The sequence below is a fragment of the Anas platyrhynchos genome, chromosome 2 (assembly GCF_047663525.1).
Source record: "Anas platyrhynchos isolate ZD024472 breed Pekin duck chromosome 2, IASCAAS_PekinDuck_T2T, whole genome shotgun sequence".
Taxonomy (NCBI): domain Eukaryota; kingdom Metazoa; phylum Chordata; class Aves; order Anseriformes; family Anatidae; genus Anas; species Anas platyrhynchos.
This window is the reverse complement of record NC_092588.1, coordinates 69,673,932-69,693,491: the sequence shown is the minus strand read 5'-3', so window position 1 is coordinate 69,693,491 and position 19,560 is coordinate 69,673,932. Positions and strand designations below refer to the sequence as shown.

Here is a 19,560-nt window from a genome sequence, read left to right as displayed (position 1 = left end):
CTGGAGTGTGTCCAGGGAAGGGCAACGAAGCTGGAGAAGGGCCTGGGACGCAAGTCCTGTGAGGAGCGGCTGGGGGAACTGGGGGTGTTTGGTCTGGAGAAGAGGAGGCTCAGGGCAGACTTTATTGCTCTCTACAGCTACCTGAAGGAAAGGTGTGAGGAGCTGGAAGTTGGCTTCTTCTCGCAGGTAACTAGCAATAGGACTAGAGGGAATGGCCTCAAGTTGCACCAGGGGAGGTTTAGGTTGGAAATGAGGAAACATTTCTTCTCAGAAAGCGTAGTTAGTCATTGGAATGGGTTACCCAGGGAAGTGGTGGAGTCACGGTCCCTGGGGGTGTTCAAGGAGAGATTGGACGTGGTGCTTAGGGAAATGGTTTAGTGGGTGACATTGGTAGTAGGGGGATAGTTGGACCAGGTGATGCTGGAGGTCTTTTCCAACCTTAATAATTCTACGATTCTACATTAACACTAGAAACTGTACATATTTTCTGGAGCATAGCACATCTTCCGTGGAAGCAGGTGCTGAACAGCCTTCCACCCTTCAGCTTGAAACATCACTGAAGACGGTAGAACAGAAAACCTTTGAAGCAGGGCAAGATATTTATAAAAGTGAATCTTTTATACCCGCCACTCTCCCCTCGCCACACCCCACCCCCGCCCCATGACGGCTCCGCCTCAGCGCGGCCGGAAGTGAGGGCAGGAGGAGAAGGGGGGCGGCGCCGCGCGGCTGTGGGGCCGCCGCCATTTTGTCAGCACCGCCGGGCCGCGGGGCCGGGGTTCGGCCGGGCTCAGGCGGCTCCTCCCTTCCCCTCCCCTCCCTTCCCCTGCCGGGGCGGAGCGGCGGGGCCGTGCCGGGTGAGGGGTGAGGGTGGTGGTGGTGGTGGTGGTGGTGGTGGTAGTGGTTCCCGGCATGTCGGCGTTCTCGGAGGCGGCGCTGGAGCGGAAGCTGTCGGAGCTGAGCAACTCTCAGCAGAGCGTGCAGACGCTGAGCCTGTGGCTCATCCACCACCGCAAGCACTCGGCGCTCATCGTCAGCGTGTGGGAGCGGGAGCTGCGCAAAGGTGAGCTCCTCATTATTTTATTTTATGTTTATTTTTTTTAACCGGCTCTCCTCTGGGCCCTCGGTGAGGGGCTGGGGGCCTGGCGTGGCCCTCTCCGCTGTGGAAAGGGGAGGGAGGCAGCGAGCACGGGGTTTTTGTTTTTAATATTAATAACGGTGATAAAGGTTCCTCAGAGAGCTGCGTTTAGGCAGTGCCTCTCGCCAGCCGTAGTGTTGGTGGCTGCTGCCTGGCATTGGCTTTGTCCAGTTATGCAGGCTGCTGAGGGTGGGCATGCTTCTGGGGATGAGCAGTTCAATGCATCCCAAATGGTGTTTCCACAGTTCTTACCCAGTCACTACTACCAATTAGCATAGTAAAGACTCATGTTCCTTCACCTGTCTTCAATATTTGATGTTGAGCGTGCGTACTTAGATTCTTACGTGACTTTCCTTTTAACAGCACTGTTCTGGGGTTGAAAGGCAGAAATGGCCATGTGAAGGTTTATCTGACCTGACTGGAAAATAACTTGATCATAAGTTGACACACTTAAGTATAAGCAAATAACCTGCTGGAACTCCGCCTTGCTCTGGAACATATCACCAGAGCAGAGCTTCCAGTAGCTCCCTTTGGATCCCCATTATTATATGGTTCTTTAATGGGAAAAGTAGATATTTTTCAAGGTGGAGAGGAAAAATGGAGCAGAGTCACTTCAGAACCTACAAAAGAGAAACCACAACTTTAGTTTTGAAGAACTGGAGTGTTTGACCTGCAGGAAAGACATGTAGTAGAATACAAAGGGTATAGCTGGATCATAATTACTTCTTGTTTGGAGTGCATAAGTTCATAACAAACTGAACCACCCTTAAAATAAAATTCTTGTGTGTGAAACAATACTGAACTTTAGAGTATGTAATATGGAAATTGATTCCTATGTGCCCTGTAGATTTTCAACTGACTATTGTATTTAAAATAAGCTTTTTGCACAAAATGATTTTTTTTATTTTCAGGCCCAAGTTAAATGTTTTTCATTCTCTAGAAGAAGGAATGTCATGTTAAGGGATATATTAATCCATAAATAGAATTATTTAAATCTGTTACAGATGAGTTCCTCAAAAGGAATACATATTTGGTAGCATATTTGGTCTTATGAAATAAACTTTTTTCAGTACATGGTTGTTAGCAAGTTGTTTTTTTTTTTTTTTCCCAGTGTTCTGAGAGCAATGAATGTGTCTGCCATTTAAACCTCTGGTATTCCTGGGGGTTCGAGACAAACAGTTTGATCATCTGGGGTTCTGAATGATATCAGAAAGGTGTTTTAAACTAATTGGCACTCAGCTAGAGGTTTGGTTGCTTGTATTGATAACATGCACAATTCTAGTTCATAATAATCTATAATATCAGCTCTCAGTTCTGAACTTCTGAACTAGTATTGGCATAATTTGAATAATTGGAGAAATGAATTGCTCAAAACACGGGCTGAATGTTTGGAGGTGGCATTAAGAGGCAGCGATAACGATCATCTTAAAGAAAAGCATTTCCATGAGTTAATTTCTCAGCTTTCAATGTCTGGCGTCCGCTTTTACGCCTGTTCACAGGCTTAAAAACTTAAAAATGAGGATGTAGTTCAGGAGCTGCAGATAAGCATAGCTGCTGTAATTGTCTTTGTCTTCCATTTCTTGAACTGTCTTCCAGCTTTTGCTGCTTCAAGGTACAGTTTTTCTGGTGACCTCTTTGGAAGTCAGCCTTCGAGGGTGTGTGGAGAGCATGTGATAATCCAGCTCTGGTAGGAGAAAGTTAGCTGCTTTCAAGGTTCTGATGGGCTTTTGTGCTTTGAGGCCGGATGCCTAAAGAGTTTTTTTCATATGTTCCTCTACCACATCATCTGAAGCTGACATGGCTAAGATACGTGAAATATATTTTAATTTTCCACCTCTGACAGTAGTACCTAAGCTTCATAAATGTTAGCTTACACGTACCCAGTACTAATCTTTGCAAATTGCAGCACAGAATTTTAAGAGAGTCTCAAGTCACTGTGTTTGTACGCTAAGCAGACGGCATGTGGAAGGGGAGAAGGAAAACCAGCATGTTGTGCTGAAGTGACTTGCATGTAACACCATGAAGTAGAGTGCTGGCAGTGAGGCTGTAAGTGGACTAAGTTTAATGCTCTTGACTTGTCTATTCTGGGGAATACGGACAGAAAAATTTTTGGTTTTGTCCGCTGCTGTTGCTACCCAGTGTTGTTCTGGAACTGTATGTTGCCTTTCTGGAGTTTTAGTTTGATCACCTTTTTTTGTTACTCCCTTCTCTGGACCTTCCTTTCAGGCTAGTGGAAGATTTTGCTGCAACGTGACCTAGTTGACTGAGTTGAACAGAATACAGCATGATACTAAGTATTTCTGGATGCTTTCATTTTTGGTAAAAGTTCTCTTGTTTCAGATGAGATTGCAGGAACTTTCTAAGATGGCTTTAGATATTGATGAAAACAAGCGCTAGGATCACAATTCTTTTGTTCCCAAGTGTATGGTTCTGATTCTTCCACTTTTAAAATAGTCATTGCCTTTATGTCATCTTGTATTAGAGACAGAGGTAGCGTACCTAAAGTGCGTACGATACAGGCAACATAGATGTTGGGCAGTGTAAAATCATAGTCCCTGTTTGTCTACCTGGATAATGGCTTGCCTTCAGGTCCTGTGTTAGGGTGTTTATCTTTACAGATCATCAGTTGTATATGCCTTCATGCACAGGTTTTACACAGCTGAACTTAGAGTGATTCTCTTGGTAAAATCATGTACTTTGATGTAAACACAGATTACGGGCAAAGCTTTCACATCTTTGGCATAACTCGGAGGAGTTGGGGAACACTGGATTTGGGTAACTGAATTCCAGCGTTGCTCTGGTTGTATCATACAGGACAGTTGATGCAACTGATTGCTGAGTATGCGTTACATGCGTCTTCCCTGATACTGCTATAACTTTTATATTAAGTTCTTCTTTAAAATACTGGCAAGTATAATTCATAGGGTCATTCTTAAAAAATAAATAAATAAAGGAGTAATGTATTCTAGAATCAACTGTTTTGCCAAAATATTGAGAGCTCTGGATTGCTGAGAGACTCCTAGTAATCTTCACACACACAAAAAAAAAAAAAAAAAGTAAGGAAGGGATATCATCATCAAAATAAAGATTATAGAAGAAATTTGCTTTCAGGGCCTGAGTGTAGAGAAGGGCATGCTGTTTAATGACTGACCTCAAATATGTGCTAATGAAAGATCTACTTAGGAACTGCACTGCTGTGGTGAAGCTCAGTGCCTTTGCCTGAGATAATAAGTATTCCCAGCTCTACCTCTGTGCAAAATCACTCAGGTGTCACCCCAGGTACTCCATGTTTTGCTGTATGTAGTTGTGTTTGTTTGCTTTCATTTCTGCAAGGTATTGACTGTCTGTTGCTGTGATTAATGGAGAATAGGTCCTGTAGTTCAGTGATCTTTTGTTTGTTGTGGAATGATGATAAAAGATGCACCGAATGCATTTAACTTAAATTACTACTGTAGTGATATAACAAAGATTTTTCCTGTTTTGACAGATTAGCAGAGGTCTTCAGTGACAAGAGAACAGCTTGTTTTCTGCTCTGATGGTGGTTAAATATTTGTTGCTTTTTTGCTGACAGTTTCGTGTGCAATGCAAGTGCTGGAAATCTAACAAACCCAGTAATTAGTTTCTAAATAGATGAGTTCCCTGATGGAAAGCGGGTGCTGGCGCAAAGGAGACTGAGGACAGTGTTGCAAGCTTAGGCCACTGCCTGTGTTAGTACTGGTGTATGCTGATCGTGAGTCTGCATTATTTTGAATTTCATAATTGATTTATGAAGTAAATATTTTGGTCAGGAGGATGCTCTTTCAGTACCGCATTTGTACTATGTCTTGCTTGAATTTCTGTTCTAGAAAAAGTGGGAGATTTTTTTCTGGTACTTGGCAGTTGCGTGATTGTTTCACTGTAATGGGTGTGAGTTAACTTGAGTGATAATGTTGCCACATCATCTAATTATTTTTATGGAGACTATTTGATTTGGGGCTAGGGAGAATTTTGTAAAGGCTTGGAAGGTGTGTCCACTGAGGGAAAAGATCCTGCTTCAGCTGTATTTCAGATGAAATGTAACAGTTGAAGTAACATAGTTAATTACATAACTAATCAGTAAGCTTATGGCTTCTAAGCGGTACTAATTAATTAACCAAAATGTGAATACTACAGTCAATCTCAAAATGCAAATGGTGGGCCTGTTAAAACCTTTTCATGTTTTGTCCATAAAGAGATTGTCTTGCAGGGAGTTTCTTAACAAGGTAGTGCATTTTTATAGTTGTTTTAAGCCTGCAGCAACTGAGTGGCTGCTAAAAACAAACAAAACAAAAAAAAACAACCACACCACACTTATGAACAACACATAAGAGTCTCTTCTGAGATGGAGACTGACTTTTTTTGTATTTGCAAATTAGGTATGTTCTCTCGCATCCATCTGTTGCTCCTGGATTTCAGGATTCTTTGCACCTGCAGGTTTTGTTTTGTCTATTTTCGTAGTGTTTTATTTTTGGGCTTGTGGTGTATTTATTTTTGTGTGTGTGGTTGTTTGTTTTTTTTTTTTAATGAAAACGTCAATCCCATAATTCAAAGCATCAGCCTTCCAGGAGGCTCCATCTGATACTCATTGTGATGGGTTAAAAATATGTTCTGTTTAAAGTGGGGGAAATTAAGCGTTTGATTTCTGTGAACAGTAATATGGTGCTTTTTATTTCAGGCTCCAGTTAGTTGAACTTCATTTCTCCTTTTTACCTGTCAACTCTCTCTGTTAGCTTTTCCGTGTCCAGTTATCACTTGGAATTTACGTGCTAGTGATTTCTTAATAGGCCTGTCGTGTGGTGTCTTTAATTTCACATTCAGGTACCTGTTTCCTGAGAGCTTGACATAGCATCTTAGGGATAAATCAGTCTCAGAAACTGGTGCTGAAACCCCATGTAAACACCTGATTTCTTGTTTTGGCTGTCACCTCTGTTACCACCTGTGTCACACCATTCTTTGTCTTCACTGCAAAGCTTACCCAGGTTCGCAGAGTCAGTGTATATCATCTTTGAGACAGCTACAATAATGTGAGTACACTTGTGCCAGTACATCGGGATATATTTTTAGCACTTGACTGCCATTTAACCTGCTGTTCCAGCTTATTCTGCTCAAAGCTCTTTTCTTGGTATGAGTTGAAGCCATTCAGTGGAAGAAGAAGCAAGTATTTTTGCTTATTTGTAATTTTTTGTTTTTCTGTTTGTCTATAGTGTTTGGGCCCTCACTCGTTCTAGCTGTTGGCATTGATGCAGTGCATTTTTCTGATCCTTGTGGTTGTAGCACTTGCTTGACGCTACAGAAAATTGTAAGATAAAAGATCTTGGTAGGCAGATTGAGAGGGCCTGGCGATACCAAAACTGCATTTGAAATTTGTTCTGAATTGCTCAGAGTCAGCTGCTTTGGTGCCAGGCCACAGACGAAAGTGATGGAAATACTTTGCCCTGCAGATGTGAAGTATATTTCAGGAAACAGGTTGCTGATTTTAAAGTGGTTGTTTTCAGTAGTAGGTAGTGTAGTTTTTCTTCCAAGAGAGGGAATCTTTCACTACTGATGGTTTTAAGGTTGCTTTACCTAATGGTGGCATTGTATCATTGGTTAATGTGGTAGGCTTAAGAAAATAAATGGATTTTTGCTTTCTTTTATTAAAAAAAAAAAAAAATCTGATCATAGTGTACTGATTTTCACTGGTTAGTAGGTGATATTGAGGAGGTAAATAAGGTACTTAAGATGGTGTTGCTTGTGGGAGTCCAAATGAAGCTTCCCTTTGCAAAAAGGTTCAGAGATCAACCAGAATCAAATGTTCAAGATGAATACAGGTTGTTGAATTAGAAAATCATATTTGTAACATGTGCTTTATAAAATGACCTGTGTTCGTGAGCAACAGGTTGCCAATGTAAGAAGCTTTTGCACATTTGGATGTGTAATCCAACCTGACTAGTTGAATCTCTAATATAAGTTTCTGTATGCTGTGTTCCCTTCCACTGATAGCTTCCAAACCCAAAGTCAGGGTGCCTGGACCATCAAACCTTGAACATATTGTGTAGGTAATCTCCTTGCCCTCTTTGATAAAGAAGCACAGGAGTTCTCAAACCTTGGTGAAATTCAACAGGAGAATTAGGTTATTGTGCGATGTTGAATACATGACCTAACTTTTCCATGACAGAAGGTTAATGAATTTTCGCATTGTACAATGGCACTTTTATGGGTAATCTTATCTCTGAATTGTCTTCGGATGGTAGCCTCAAGTTACTTTTTACAGATGTACTTGTAGTCATGTCACCAGAAATCATGCACCTAATCAGCTTGCATAAATGCTTGGTTAGAGCGAAGGGTCAGTGATATTGCACTCAGGTTTCAGTGCTGCTTTGCTTAGATAACACCGGGACTTGTAATGAAAAGCTTGAAAGCTTGCCAGGTTTGTACAAAGATGTCACGTAACTTACAGGTATGAAGCATGTTATGGCACAGGAGGTATCTAATGGGTTTTGGGAGAAGTGCTGACGCTCATACTCTGCTCTTTGTAGACTAACGTAATTCCAAAAGAAAACTGAATCAAATTCTTACCTAAATCCATATTAGGGAACTTAACTTAAAAAAAAAAAACAAAACTGTTTAGAGCTGGTAACCAATGCAGGATTTTAACCTATTGATGCTCATTTTCACAAAACCTCTTGTTCAGTATTACTTGCATTTGAGGTCTGGTGATGCAGCAGAGCCGGTCTGTAGATATTTAAAGCCTGACTTGATGTTTTTCAGGTGGGTCAGTGGTCTATTCACTTGTAGTGGGATGTAAGTGAAATCCCTTGTTGCCTGCATGTTTTCTGAAGTTTCTTGCAAATATTCATGGATGCACTGGAAAGAGCCCAATGGAGGGCCACCAAGATGATCACAGGACTGGAACAGCTCTCCTGTGAGGAAAGGCTGAGAGAGTTGAGACTGCTCAGCCTGGAGAAGAGGAGGCTCAGAGAGGATCGTGTCAGTGTGCACACGTTCCTGAAACGCTGCCAAGAAGACAGAGTCAGGCTAGGCTCCTCTCAGTGGTGCCCACTGTCAGGACAAGATGCAGTGGGCACAAACAGGAACGCAGGGGGTTCATTTTGAATATCAGGAAGCTCTTCTGTACTGAGCACTGGCACAGGTTGCCGAGAGGCTGTGGGGTCTCCTTCTCTGGAGATATTCAGAAGCCACCTGGACACAATCCTAAGCAGTCTGCTTTAGGAGGCCCCGCTTGAACAGGGGGTTGGACCAGACAGCCTCCAGAGCTCACTGCCAACCCCAGCCATTCTGTGTGTGTGTGAAACATCCATCACTCCTAGGGTAGGGGTGTGCAACTGCGTGACACTAAAAGGCCTGCTTCTGGTAACCTCCATGGGAGCTCAATTTCTGGTGCCAGGAAGTAACTTGGAGAAGAAGAACCTGGGTGATTATGCTTGCCAGAGTTAACCTCGGTGAAATAACAAGCTTCCTGCATTACCAAGTAGTCCTTCCCAGGCTGATAGAGTTTCTTGCACTAAAGTGGTGGTGACTCTTGGGCATTAGAGTTCTCTAAGTACTGTGAACTCAAGCACACGATTTCAGGGTATCTATGTTGGACTGGAAGAGAACCAGGAACGCTCAGATCAGATTAAACTGTGCTCGCAAGAGTCATAGATTTCCAAAAGCTGCAACTTGGTAGTGAGGATGCTAAGTCAGGCACGGTAGATGCCTGATTGTCCTAGCTGCAGGTGAAATACCATGAGTTACTGCAGAATATTCAGTGCAATTGAAATGTCAGATGCATTTGTGGAACAGACTAAGTTTCAGTTTGTCAGGTGCTGAGCCCAGTTAGCGTCATTATGGATGCTTTAAGGGGAATCTTATTATGGCCCTTAGACCAGCCAGCACTGTGGACATGGTAAAACATTTCAGAATCTGATGTTTCTGGGAGCTGCTTTGGCGACTGTGGAAGCAGATTAATAATAAATTTGAGACAAGCAGAAAAGTTGTGTGAGCACTGCACAGAGCTTTCGAAAACCGGAGTCAGTCCAACAGGGATACTGAGCAATTTCGTGTTTGCAGCCTGCACTGTTAGTGTACCGGTGACGCTACCAGCTAGCTACTTCTAACAGCGCTCTGGCAGTACCTGCACCTTTCAGATCCTCCTTTAGCCTAAAATCAGGCATACTTTGCTTTCAGTTTCTTTTGATGGTGCGTTTCTAATAACCTTGCCCAGCACTGAGGACACTTCTTTTTGCTTAATTTGTCTGACTGCCGTGTGATCCATCTTGGTGTTCTGATGTGTATCAAAGCCCAGGGCTGGAAAGTTGGTGCCACTGCTGCTGGAGAGAGATGCTTGAAACAGAATTTTTCAGAACAGGTCTGGAATTGAGCTTTGTATTTCAGGTTCAGTAGTTAATTTGCAGTCCTAATAGCAGTAGGACACCGGGGTTCTTTGTCAGTTCAGAGTTGCAAGCCTCATTTGCTAAAGGTTATGTTGCTCTGGAGGCTTGTGCGTAAGGTGGGATGGTAGGAGGCCAGTGTGTGACTCCTGAAGACTTGTGAAATGGAAAGGAACGGTTCTTGAAGGTAGGCAGGATATTTAACTTTGGTATTGTGTGCAGAGCATTCTTGAAGCAGGAAGAATTAAAATGTACCTTGCAATATTTTTATGAACATAAAGGCAGTATGTTAGTTGAATTTCTTACCAAAGCCAGAGATGACTGAAGTGCTTTAAGGATTTTTTTTTTGTTCATTAAATGCATCTTCAGTACTGTTAAGTAGCAGAAGGAGGCTGAAAAGGTAATGTTAGTGGAAACAAGGTCAAAAGTGACTTTGAGTTTTAGCATGCTTTTTCCAAATGTTATTTGTTGATCTCTTTATTGTAGTGAACAGACAAAATCTGGGCTTTGTGGGAATTGCTATCACCTGACTTGGTGGCACTGCATACGTCTCCAGATTTTGTGACTCAGTTGATTCGTTTCCTTGCTGGAAGCATGAAAGTTGAGATCCATCACATTCACTGGAACTGGAGTCCTAATTTGGGGCTCCTTTGAGAAACTGGGGGCAGCGGGGTCAGGTCTGCTGAGAGGCCTGGTCTGGTTCGTTTTGGTGCAGCCATAAGACAAGCTGTTTTTTCAGATTCCCGTTCTTTAATAATTCAAACCTTTTTGTGTTAGAACTAAGTTACCTGAAGCATGGGTAGGAGATGTGTTGCTATATTATCAATCAGTTTTTAATACAGAAATAAGGTAGCATACATCTATAAAAATATACATTTTACTTTAAGGAGATTTTGACCTAAATAAATGAATGTGCTGGGTGCTGATGTGTAGTGACTTGCCTGATTGGGGGAAACCTTTAATAGATCGACCTGTGTCTAGCACTTCCAAACTAGTTTCTCTTTGCCACTTGTTAGTTTTCCTCATTTCTGAAAGATGGGTGTATTTTTACTTTTAATACAGGTGTTTTTCACTTTGTTCAGACTTGTTTTAACTTCTTGGGTATGTCTGTCCAAGATGAATTCAGTATTCAAAGTAGAAGTTCTTTAGAGGATTTCTTCTGTAGCGCAAAATTCATATTCAGAAACACTACTTTAGAGTGGAAATACCTCGACACTGAGTGTGTGTGTGTGTAAAGGGGGGTCACCCTCTGGCATGTTTAAGAGATGGGAGTGGAAGTGAACAAAATGAAATCATTTGGGGAACTGAGTACAAGTTTAGGATGACAATAATACAAATTCCTAGACTGGATTTATCGTGGTACTCCTTTCTCTAAGAGGACAGAAAATAATAAGTCTTTTCATTCAAGAGGAACTTCTTTTTCAAGTGAGAGCATACACACTGAAGCTGTGTGGCTGTTGCAGATACTGAAGATTTTTCTGGTATTAACGCAAGATTAGAAGAGTTACAATAAGAGCTGCAGCTCTGAAATTCATAGACTAATAAAGACTAGATGAAGTGTGAATGGCAATTTAAAATTGCTGAGTAGCAATGCGGGATACAATTTCAAAAATAACCTGTAAGGTGGAAACTTTAATTATATTGCAAATTGATGGGATTGGGGTAAAATGCTTAAGATGCTTGGAGAAGAGAACTACAGCAGACAAAGTGATTTTTGAAAATGTGTTTTGTGAGATGCCAGCTGCAGGCACATGAATATTTTAGTGATTGGGCAATGAGGGGTGTAACAAATTGGTGTGGAGAGGTTGATTAGGAATTGGCCATTTGGTTTGCTCAAATCTGAGGAGTTAGGTCAGAGTGAAATTCAAACCAAAAGAACGAGGTTCTTCATGTGAATGATAGCAGACCTGTGAAGCTCCTTGTTAGAGGACTTTGTGGGAGTAAGGAACTTATGTAGACTCCAAGAGATGCTGAAATACTTGGAACAAATCCATGAAGGTTTCCAAATAAGTCAGTCACATCAGGCTCAGAAAAACACCTGAAAGTATGAAGAACACTTGGATATCATGTTTTTATATAATTGCTTTCAAAGATGGGGCTAGAGGGAACTTGTGTCGGCTTATGAAGGAGGAAGAATCTGAGCAAAGAGTTACAGCACAAGAGAGGGAAAAGCCACTGCACAGCTTTAAATACAAAATTAAAGCAAAATATAAGTGGTAATGAAAATAAGAAAAACATATTTAATTCGTCTTTTGCATTTACAGTAGATATGGAAAACAGTGTTAGTTAGAAGAACTTACATTTCTAATTATTCTGGTTTGTTCTTTTTTATTAGCAAAACCAAATAGGAAGCTGACATTCCTGTACTTGGCCAATGATGTCATACAGAACAGCAAAAGGAAAGGACCAGAATTTACAAAAGACTTTGCTCCAGTAATAGTGGAGGCTTTTAAGCATGTTTCAAGGTACAGTAACTGTTACATGCAGTGTCCTTCATCACACTCGATTTGAGGGGGATTTAGAGCAGCCTTCAGCTCATCCCTTCTGGTCTGGCTAGTCCTTGTGTGCTAATTCTGTGTCTGAAGTCATGTTAATTTATTTAGTGTTCATTTGATCTTGGAGAGTCTTAATGCTATTAGATGAAGTTACGCTGTAAATTCATCTGTATTCAATCATTTTTGCCTTCAAGTGTTAGCTCTGCCTTAAATTAGGTCTTACTTCTCAGTCTGCATTTATATGCTACAGCAGTTTGGTATGTCTTGTTACTAGTATTCATGATTTGTTTTTCCCCAGCAGACATCCCTCTTGTTGTATGACAAGGACACTCAGGTCTTGATGCAGAATTGTTTTCGTATAAAGCTTTAGAGCTGATAAAGCAATGCAAAACTATTTACAGTGTTTATATAATAAGGGTACAGACCTAGTATGGATTGAGCAAACAAATAGAAATGAGGGATTGGGCGCTGACTTTTTACTTAGTTGTGCTTGTGAAGACATCTTGAACTGGTCTCTTCTCTGTAAAATGTAGTTTTGTTATTTTCTGAGGTTATTAAACTTACTTTGATGTTGATAAAGTATGCCGACATCCTTCAGTGAAAGATAGTCATGCTGTAGTAGTCTGATTGTGCTGTATTTTTACTTGGTGCTGATCTCTGCTTTTTTCCTTGTAACAGTGAGTCTGATGAAAGTTGTAAAAAGCACCTTGGCCGAGTGCTGTCGATCTGGGAAGAAAGGTCTGTTTATGAAAACGATGTGTTAGAACAACTTAGGCAAGCATTGTGTAAGTATTTTGTGTGTGTATGAAAACTCAGCCTCTTGTTTGAGGAGTCAGAGAAATAACATTTGAGTTTGTTTTCATTTAGATGGAGACAGAAAGGTGAGGAAGCGTACATATGAACAGATAAAAGTTGATGAAAATAACTGTTCACCTCGAAGTTCTCCCACTGACCCTCCACAGGTAAAATAACATCTATAGAACTCTTTATTTACAAATGTTTTGATACAAATTATTAAGCTGCTCTTGTTTTTTTAGTGGGTCTCTGCTTTTCTTTTTAATTAGTTACTTTTTATGAGCAAGGGTGACTAGACCCCTTTCTTTAGTCCAAGTGACTGAACTTTGCCCCAGTAGGATGCAAGATTACCCCAGTACTGTGCTCAGTTATATTTTATGACCTGTATTAGCTTTGTAAGGAGAGACTGCTGTGCTTTTTTACCTGTCCCTACAACCTTCTCATACCAAGGTAAGATGAATCTTATTGGCAACATAAGTTTATTTCCTAAAGATACCTCATACTGGGAATCTTCATTCTTCTATGAAAAGGTAGTTTAACATTACATTGATTTTTTTTCTTTTTTCTGGACTACAAAGGATCTGTTGGCATTGCAACACTTTCTAGTTACAGTTTCTGAGCAGTAGTTAGAAAACTATCCTGTCATTTACTATCCGTTTGTGAGGTGTAATCCACCAAAGAGTTGTAGACAGTATTCATCTTCAGCCCTTGTCAAACTTTTTTTTGAAGTATTTCAGGCTAGAAGTTGGAGTTCAGACATTGAGCATGCTGTAACTTCAGTCAGTTTGACACTAAAGCAGAATGTATGTACTATATCTTGCTTTGCCTGTACTAGGATTTTAGCATTAGTTCTGATTGGTTCTCATTTTATGTTGTCATTTGGTTTCCAGTGTGGGAACAAAGATAAGTAGAATTTCAAAGAATTTCAGTGAAAAGTCTGTTTTAGGAAAGTGGTCTTTAAAACTAGGAACACTGAAACATTCTTCTGAGAACCTGTATCTTTTTTTGTCTGAGGGGATAGAATGTCAATATGATGCTGATGCCATAAATGTTTTTAAAAATGCCATCAGATTGATTCCATAAGCTTGTGATACACTGCTTTTTTACTAGAATTTGTTTACTTAAACTAGTTCTTGATCTTCCATGCTTTTTTCAGACCACAGATCTCATTAGAGCGTTACAAGAACTAGAAAATGCTGCCTCTGGGGATGCAGCAGTTCATCAGAGAATAGCCTCTTTGCCTCTAGAGGTCCAAGATGTGTCCCTATTAGACAGGATAACAGGTGAGGGTTGGGGATCTAGTAAATGAAATGCTGTTATGCAAACTGAACAACATAGAATGAAATCATGCTTTACCTCTTTCTCTCTGCTTGCTTTTTAGATAAGGAATCTGGAGAGCAACTTTCCAAAATGGTAGATGATGCATGTATGTTGCTGGCGGATTACAATGGCAGGTTGGCAGCTGAAATAGATGATAGAAAACAGCTAACTCGAATGTTGTCAGACTTCCTGCGATGTCAAAAAGAATTCCTTGCAGAGAAAGAACATAAGCTGGAAGTGCGTAATGTTTTGTTTTAGTCCATTCTTTACTCTAGCTTGATCTTGCAAATGTTTTCAGTTTGCCTAAACAGCTTTTTTTTCTCCAAAGGTAAATATTTAATTGCCAGTTAGGTCTTTGTTTCCAGCATGTTATTAATGAGACTTATTTGGTTCTAGGATTCTAAATCTATTAAACCAGCTCAACTTTAGGTAATATTACCACTTCAATCACTTCAGTGTTCGTCTTTTTGTGTTTTAGGATGTTTGGTCTGCGCAGTATGTGAAGGCTTAATTTTACTTGTGCAGGTAGAAAATCTTACCCTTAATGGTACAAACTTTACTCCATGCAGAATTAACTTTTTCTTGTTCTTTTTATTTATTGTTGTAAGTCTTAACTATGTATTACATGGTATAATATCCTTTGTGTGAAAGGGCTTGATCTTTCTGGTAGTCAAAGGTTTGTGAAGTCATGTAAAGGATAAGAATTTAATTACTGGCTTCTACATAACTTTTTAACCTGACTTGGGTATCCATTAATCTTAGTAAAACATAACTTTAGGTTCTATAGCCTCTAATACAACTGATTACCAGCATTTTTAGCACTGGCACCAGTAGGATAGGACAAATCGTTAATAAAAGAGGGAAGCCGAGTGAACAGCTCACTGTGAGTGGGTGATCTACTGAGTTACCCCATTCCTCACTATTACCAGTCGCTTGTTTTGTTTTCCTATTGAGTAATACTGCCAAAACCCCTGGTGAACATTCTGCCTTTCTTAAACAGTTCTATAATTTCACATCCATTGCTTCCCAAATCCCTTCTCTAAACTATGAGACATAGATTCAAGCCCTGACTTGGGTAATAGAGCAATAAAATTGAAGCTGCCTTGTTTTGCAAGGGGGAAAATAGCTGTACAGTGCCCTGTAACTGCAGCATATGTGCATAATCTTTATGTTCACGAATTAATTGCTTTTCAGGTTTCATGTCATACAGGCTTATCATGAAAACTTTTTTCACTTTGGTTTCTTCATGCTTTTGTAACCTCATAACTTGAGTTCAGTCAGGTGCTGTGTCCTGGCTTGGGAAAATGCTGTTCATGATGCATCTGAAGTTATTTCTAGGCTGCTCTTGTTACCTGACTTGCTTTGCTCTGTGCCTCACAGAAAAGGAATTGATGAAGCTTTTTCCTGCTAACTTCACTGTATTTATCCTCACCCAAGGGGGAAGAATATCAACCAACTTCACATAAGATAGATGGCACTCATGGTAGCGTTGATCACACTAGCAACTGATCCAACTGCACAAAGGAACCTGAAAGAACAGGAAACCTTAAATGATTGCATTCTTAGTGAAACCGAGAGATGTTACCTACTGTTGACCTGGTTTAATAGGATTTGAATTTCCAGAGAATTCTTGGTGTCTTTAAACTCTAGACTGGAGCTTTAGACCTAAATTTGCAGGTCTCTTTTCTTGTGAGGAAAGTTTACAGGTGAGTAACTTGGAATAACCAATCTTTGCATTAGTACTTTTTTTTTTTTTAATAGTTGTTGCTATAATAGTTATTTCTAAACAGAACTTAATGATTCCCACCAAAATCAAGGTAACATATGCATTAGCATTGAACCTTGACAGGAAATTTTGGCAACAGATAAATAATATGAGCTATTATGTCTACACCAGAAGCTAACCATACTGCTTAGTAGGTGACTTTCATAACTCTGCTCTGGGTAAGTAGTGTCGTTTTTAACTCTTAAATTATGTTTTCTTTAACATCTGTCTAGCTTCTGTTGCAGGTGGTGGACATGGACCTATCTCCTAATGATGTCACCATCCATTAGTACACACATCCTGCTAAAAATAAATTTAAGAATCAAAATCTTGTATTGTCTGTTGTTTTTGAAAACTGAAGGGGAGGAATCCTGTAACTACTCATACTAAACCTCTGCTATTGTCATCTATCTTCTCACAAACATTACTGAATTTATGCCTGAGATGGATGAGCGTTTATCCAGTGCCATTCCTTTTTCTTCAAACGTAAAACTTTCACGTGGTTGTTCTTAAAATTCACAAGTCCTTTTGGTTAAATCATTCCAAGATCCAAATGCAGGAGTCTGGGTGTCACTTGCATTGAAGTTGCCATAACCAAAAGCAAAGAACTGTGAAAACGAGACTTTGTCAGACTTCAGCTTTTTAACTTACACTGTAGTTACTGGTCTTATATGAACATCAGAAATGATGGGTGGTGGATATAGAAGTTGTCCTTCACAAGTGCAGTAAAGAACTTTGAGGTAAATCTATGCAGGTAACAGAGGAGGTATATTTTATAATTGCTCTTATGCCCCTTCAGGAACCCCCTCAAATTTAGGATTGCCCTAAAGGGCATTTTCCCTTCACGTTTGTAAGTTTTAAAGAAGTATAAATATTTGAGATTCAGCGTACTACAGTTGTATCTGGAAACTTATCTGGGATTTATAGCTAGGTGTATTTCTATCTTAGAGAAAACAGACACTTTTGCAGAAAGATTTTGTAGGAACATATTTTTTCCAGAACCTCGAGGATTAATGTTTTCTATTTTCTACTTCGATTCATTCCTTTCTCTCTGCCTCCTTGTTGCACCCCTGTCCTGCCCCTTTGCCCATTCTTTAGTTTTTGTTGGTTAATCTGTCGGTCTCACTGAAGGCTGGGGAAGAGATATTTATGTTGTGCAGGAACAGAGAACTAGCTATACACAAATCAAGGTGCCCTTATGTCTGTGTGATAAAGACCGTGCTGTAGGTTTTCTAGAATGAACGTGACCTTAAAAATACAGGGATGACATAAACAAGAGAAGTACTTGATTTACTATTGCTTTGCTTTTGCTACTTCACAGTCTTATTGTAGGCTCTTACTAAATTTCAAATAAAGGCTTTGGTAGTGTGGAATCTTACATGACTTACAAGCGTGGGCGGGAGGTAATACTACCTTTTTCTAGAAAAATGCTTCAAGACAGCCTGCTCTCAACTTTGTTTGTTAGAAAAAACATAGCGTTGCTACACTTCGCATATGCTGGGTGACTCAATTTCTTACATAAGGTTTATAACTACTTACCACCTTAAATTTGGCAATATTATTCTCACAAAATCTGAGTTTTTATGGAGGAAATGCTATGCTAGGAGGCCTGCTGTGTTTCAGCAGCTTGCATTTAATTAAGATGTTTGATGTTTTCTTGCATTCCTTATTTTATACAGCTATATAAACAATATTCACATCCCTGCACTCTCACATCTGGTTATAATTGTGGTTTCTTAGTATGTTTAGAGAATAGAATACGTTCAATGCACTTTTATTTAATGGTTGAGCTTTATGGCTCAATATAACTTAACTTGTCTTCCTAAAAGTTTTAATTCTGTTGTTGAATTTTATGGGTAAACAGCAAGCAGTTTCTCATCCCAGCCTGCAGCCCTGGAGTTGAAGGCGCTTTGCTTTGTTCAGTTCCAGCTTAATGGTTTCAAATACCTTAAAGAAGTCAGGGGTGGTAGTGGTATATCGTAACAGGCCTTTGATGTTCAGGTTTTGTTTCTTAGTGCGAGACTGGACTGATGCTACAGTCTGTTTTCACCATGGCTTTGGCTAACAGTAAAGGCATCACAGGTAGTGTAGTGCTTTCATTGCAGTTTTTTCTTTAGACCCCTTATATTCACCTAGTACATTTTTGCCAGCTTGTTTCATGCAGTGCCACATGAACTTAGGGTGATAGATTCAGTCATTAACTTCTTAAGTCCACTTGAAGTAATTGGAATTAATTTGTAACTTGCAGCTGAACAGCTGAAGTCTTTTGCTGTGTTTTGCTCGAAGTTGAGGAAGATTAACTTGTTGTATGAATCCCACGCTGCTTTTTGTTTTAGGATGGAGTTTGCTGTGCAGCATTGTAGGAGATCTGCAAATCTCTATGCATGGCAGAACCACAGGTTAATCTTGAATTGGAACCAAGCTGTACTGTAACTGTTGTTAGTAGTGCAATGATTACAAAATGGTTAGCTGGGAAATAGCAGGGTGTTTTCAAGAAGGCTTATCCATACTGGATCTGGGGATTTAAGGTCCTCTGATACTATCTTGGCAACCGAAGTCTAAGTAGGGATACCAAATAGTTGTTCTATACTGTGGTCTCTTTTGACGTTGTGAATCATCATGTTTATTTCTATTCAGGATTAAAGCTGAGGGAATTGAATCTGGATTGAGAATGCTTTCAGTTCAGGGTAGTACGACTTCTCCAGAAAGAGGTGGTCAATTCAGATACTCATGGGCTGAGGAGAGCATGAATTTGGATCTCTATAAGGAAAAAAACGAGGAGACGCTTCACTAGGACTCTTGTGGGCCAATGTCAAGTCATCTTCACTGTTTTTCTTTGAGAAATGTATGTTACTGTTATCCATCAAGAGAGGATTGTAGACTACGAATCTCTGGTGAATGGATTCACTTCATTGTAGTTACCATACCCTGTACAAAATGAAATAGGACTCAGAAACAGACCCCTGTGCTTGGAGATTGGTGTAGACCTGTTCAAAGCCCTTCCTCGTACTGACCACTTGAGATCTGTCATGTGGTGTAAATGTCTTGAGGCTCTATTCCTCTTGAGCTGCACAGTGCAAGTCCTTTACTGAATTTATAATCACTAATGTTCAGTGATCAAAAAAGATAAAATATCAAGATCAGTGAGTTCGCATTATCTATCTGAAGGCGATTGGGCAGAAATCAGCCATCACAGCTGTACTCATCTCTTTTTAAGGTTTAATAGATTAGAAGTTAAAGAACGGGAGGGAAATGATCTCTTATCTGCGCTACAATTAGGCTTGCTTAGCATGTTCACAGATTGATAATCTGTTTTTCAAATGTAGCTGTTCGTATGTTTCCTTTCTATACGAAGAAATGGCAGGACATCCAGTTGTAAAGGTTAACTTTTGTAGAAGTAATTTGCTGGACTAGAGTGGAGGACTGCAACTCTGATGTCAAATGCACCAAAGTCAAGCCATCAGTGAATTTTGTTCTTCTGTGCTGTGCCTGTTTTATGAGAGTAGTATTTCTTAGCTCCATTTCTCATAACCACCTTATAACCTGTCTGTGCTTGACCAATAAAAAATGTTTTTATATTAACCAACGACTGGAGTCTGAGATACCATGATGCATAGTTTGTCGATTTGTAGCCGAAAGTGTTAGGCTTCAGAGTTCTGT

The 19,560-nt window shown here is 40.1% G+C and overlaps 1 protein-coding gene across 3 annotated transcripts in view; it reads left to right on the top strand.

The window, feature by feature from the left end:
- The first annotated feature begins 769 nt into the window (after nt 1–769).
- Nucleotides 770–19,560, top strand: part of RPRD1A (regulation of nuclear pre-mRNA domain containing 1A) — a 41,709-nt gene continuing 22,918 nt past the window's right edge. Inside the window, exons 1-7 of one of the 3 annotated variants that reach the window (XM_072034901.1) lie at nt 770–1,060; nt 11,861–11,990; nt 12,699–12,805; nt 12,888–12,982; nt 13,972–14,098; nt 14,197–14,372; nt 16,146–16,231. In XM_072034901.1, coding sequence (XP_071891002.1) covers nt 910–1,060; nt 11,861–11,990; nt 12,699–12,805; nt 12,888–12,982; nt 13,972–14,098; nt 14,197–14,372; nt 16,146–16,190 — 831 coding nt within the window. In that variant the 5' untranslated portion in view covers nt 770–909 and the 3' untranslated portion in view covers nt 16,191–16,231. Of the gene's footprint in view, nt 1,061–11,860; nt 11,991–12,698; nt 12,806–12,887; nt 12,983–13,971; nt 14,099–14,196; nt 14,373–16,133; nt 16,232–19,560 lie in introns of those variants that run through there. The other 2 variants (XM_072034900.1, XM_005025655.5) reach the window with 2 other exon arrangements.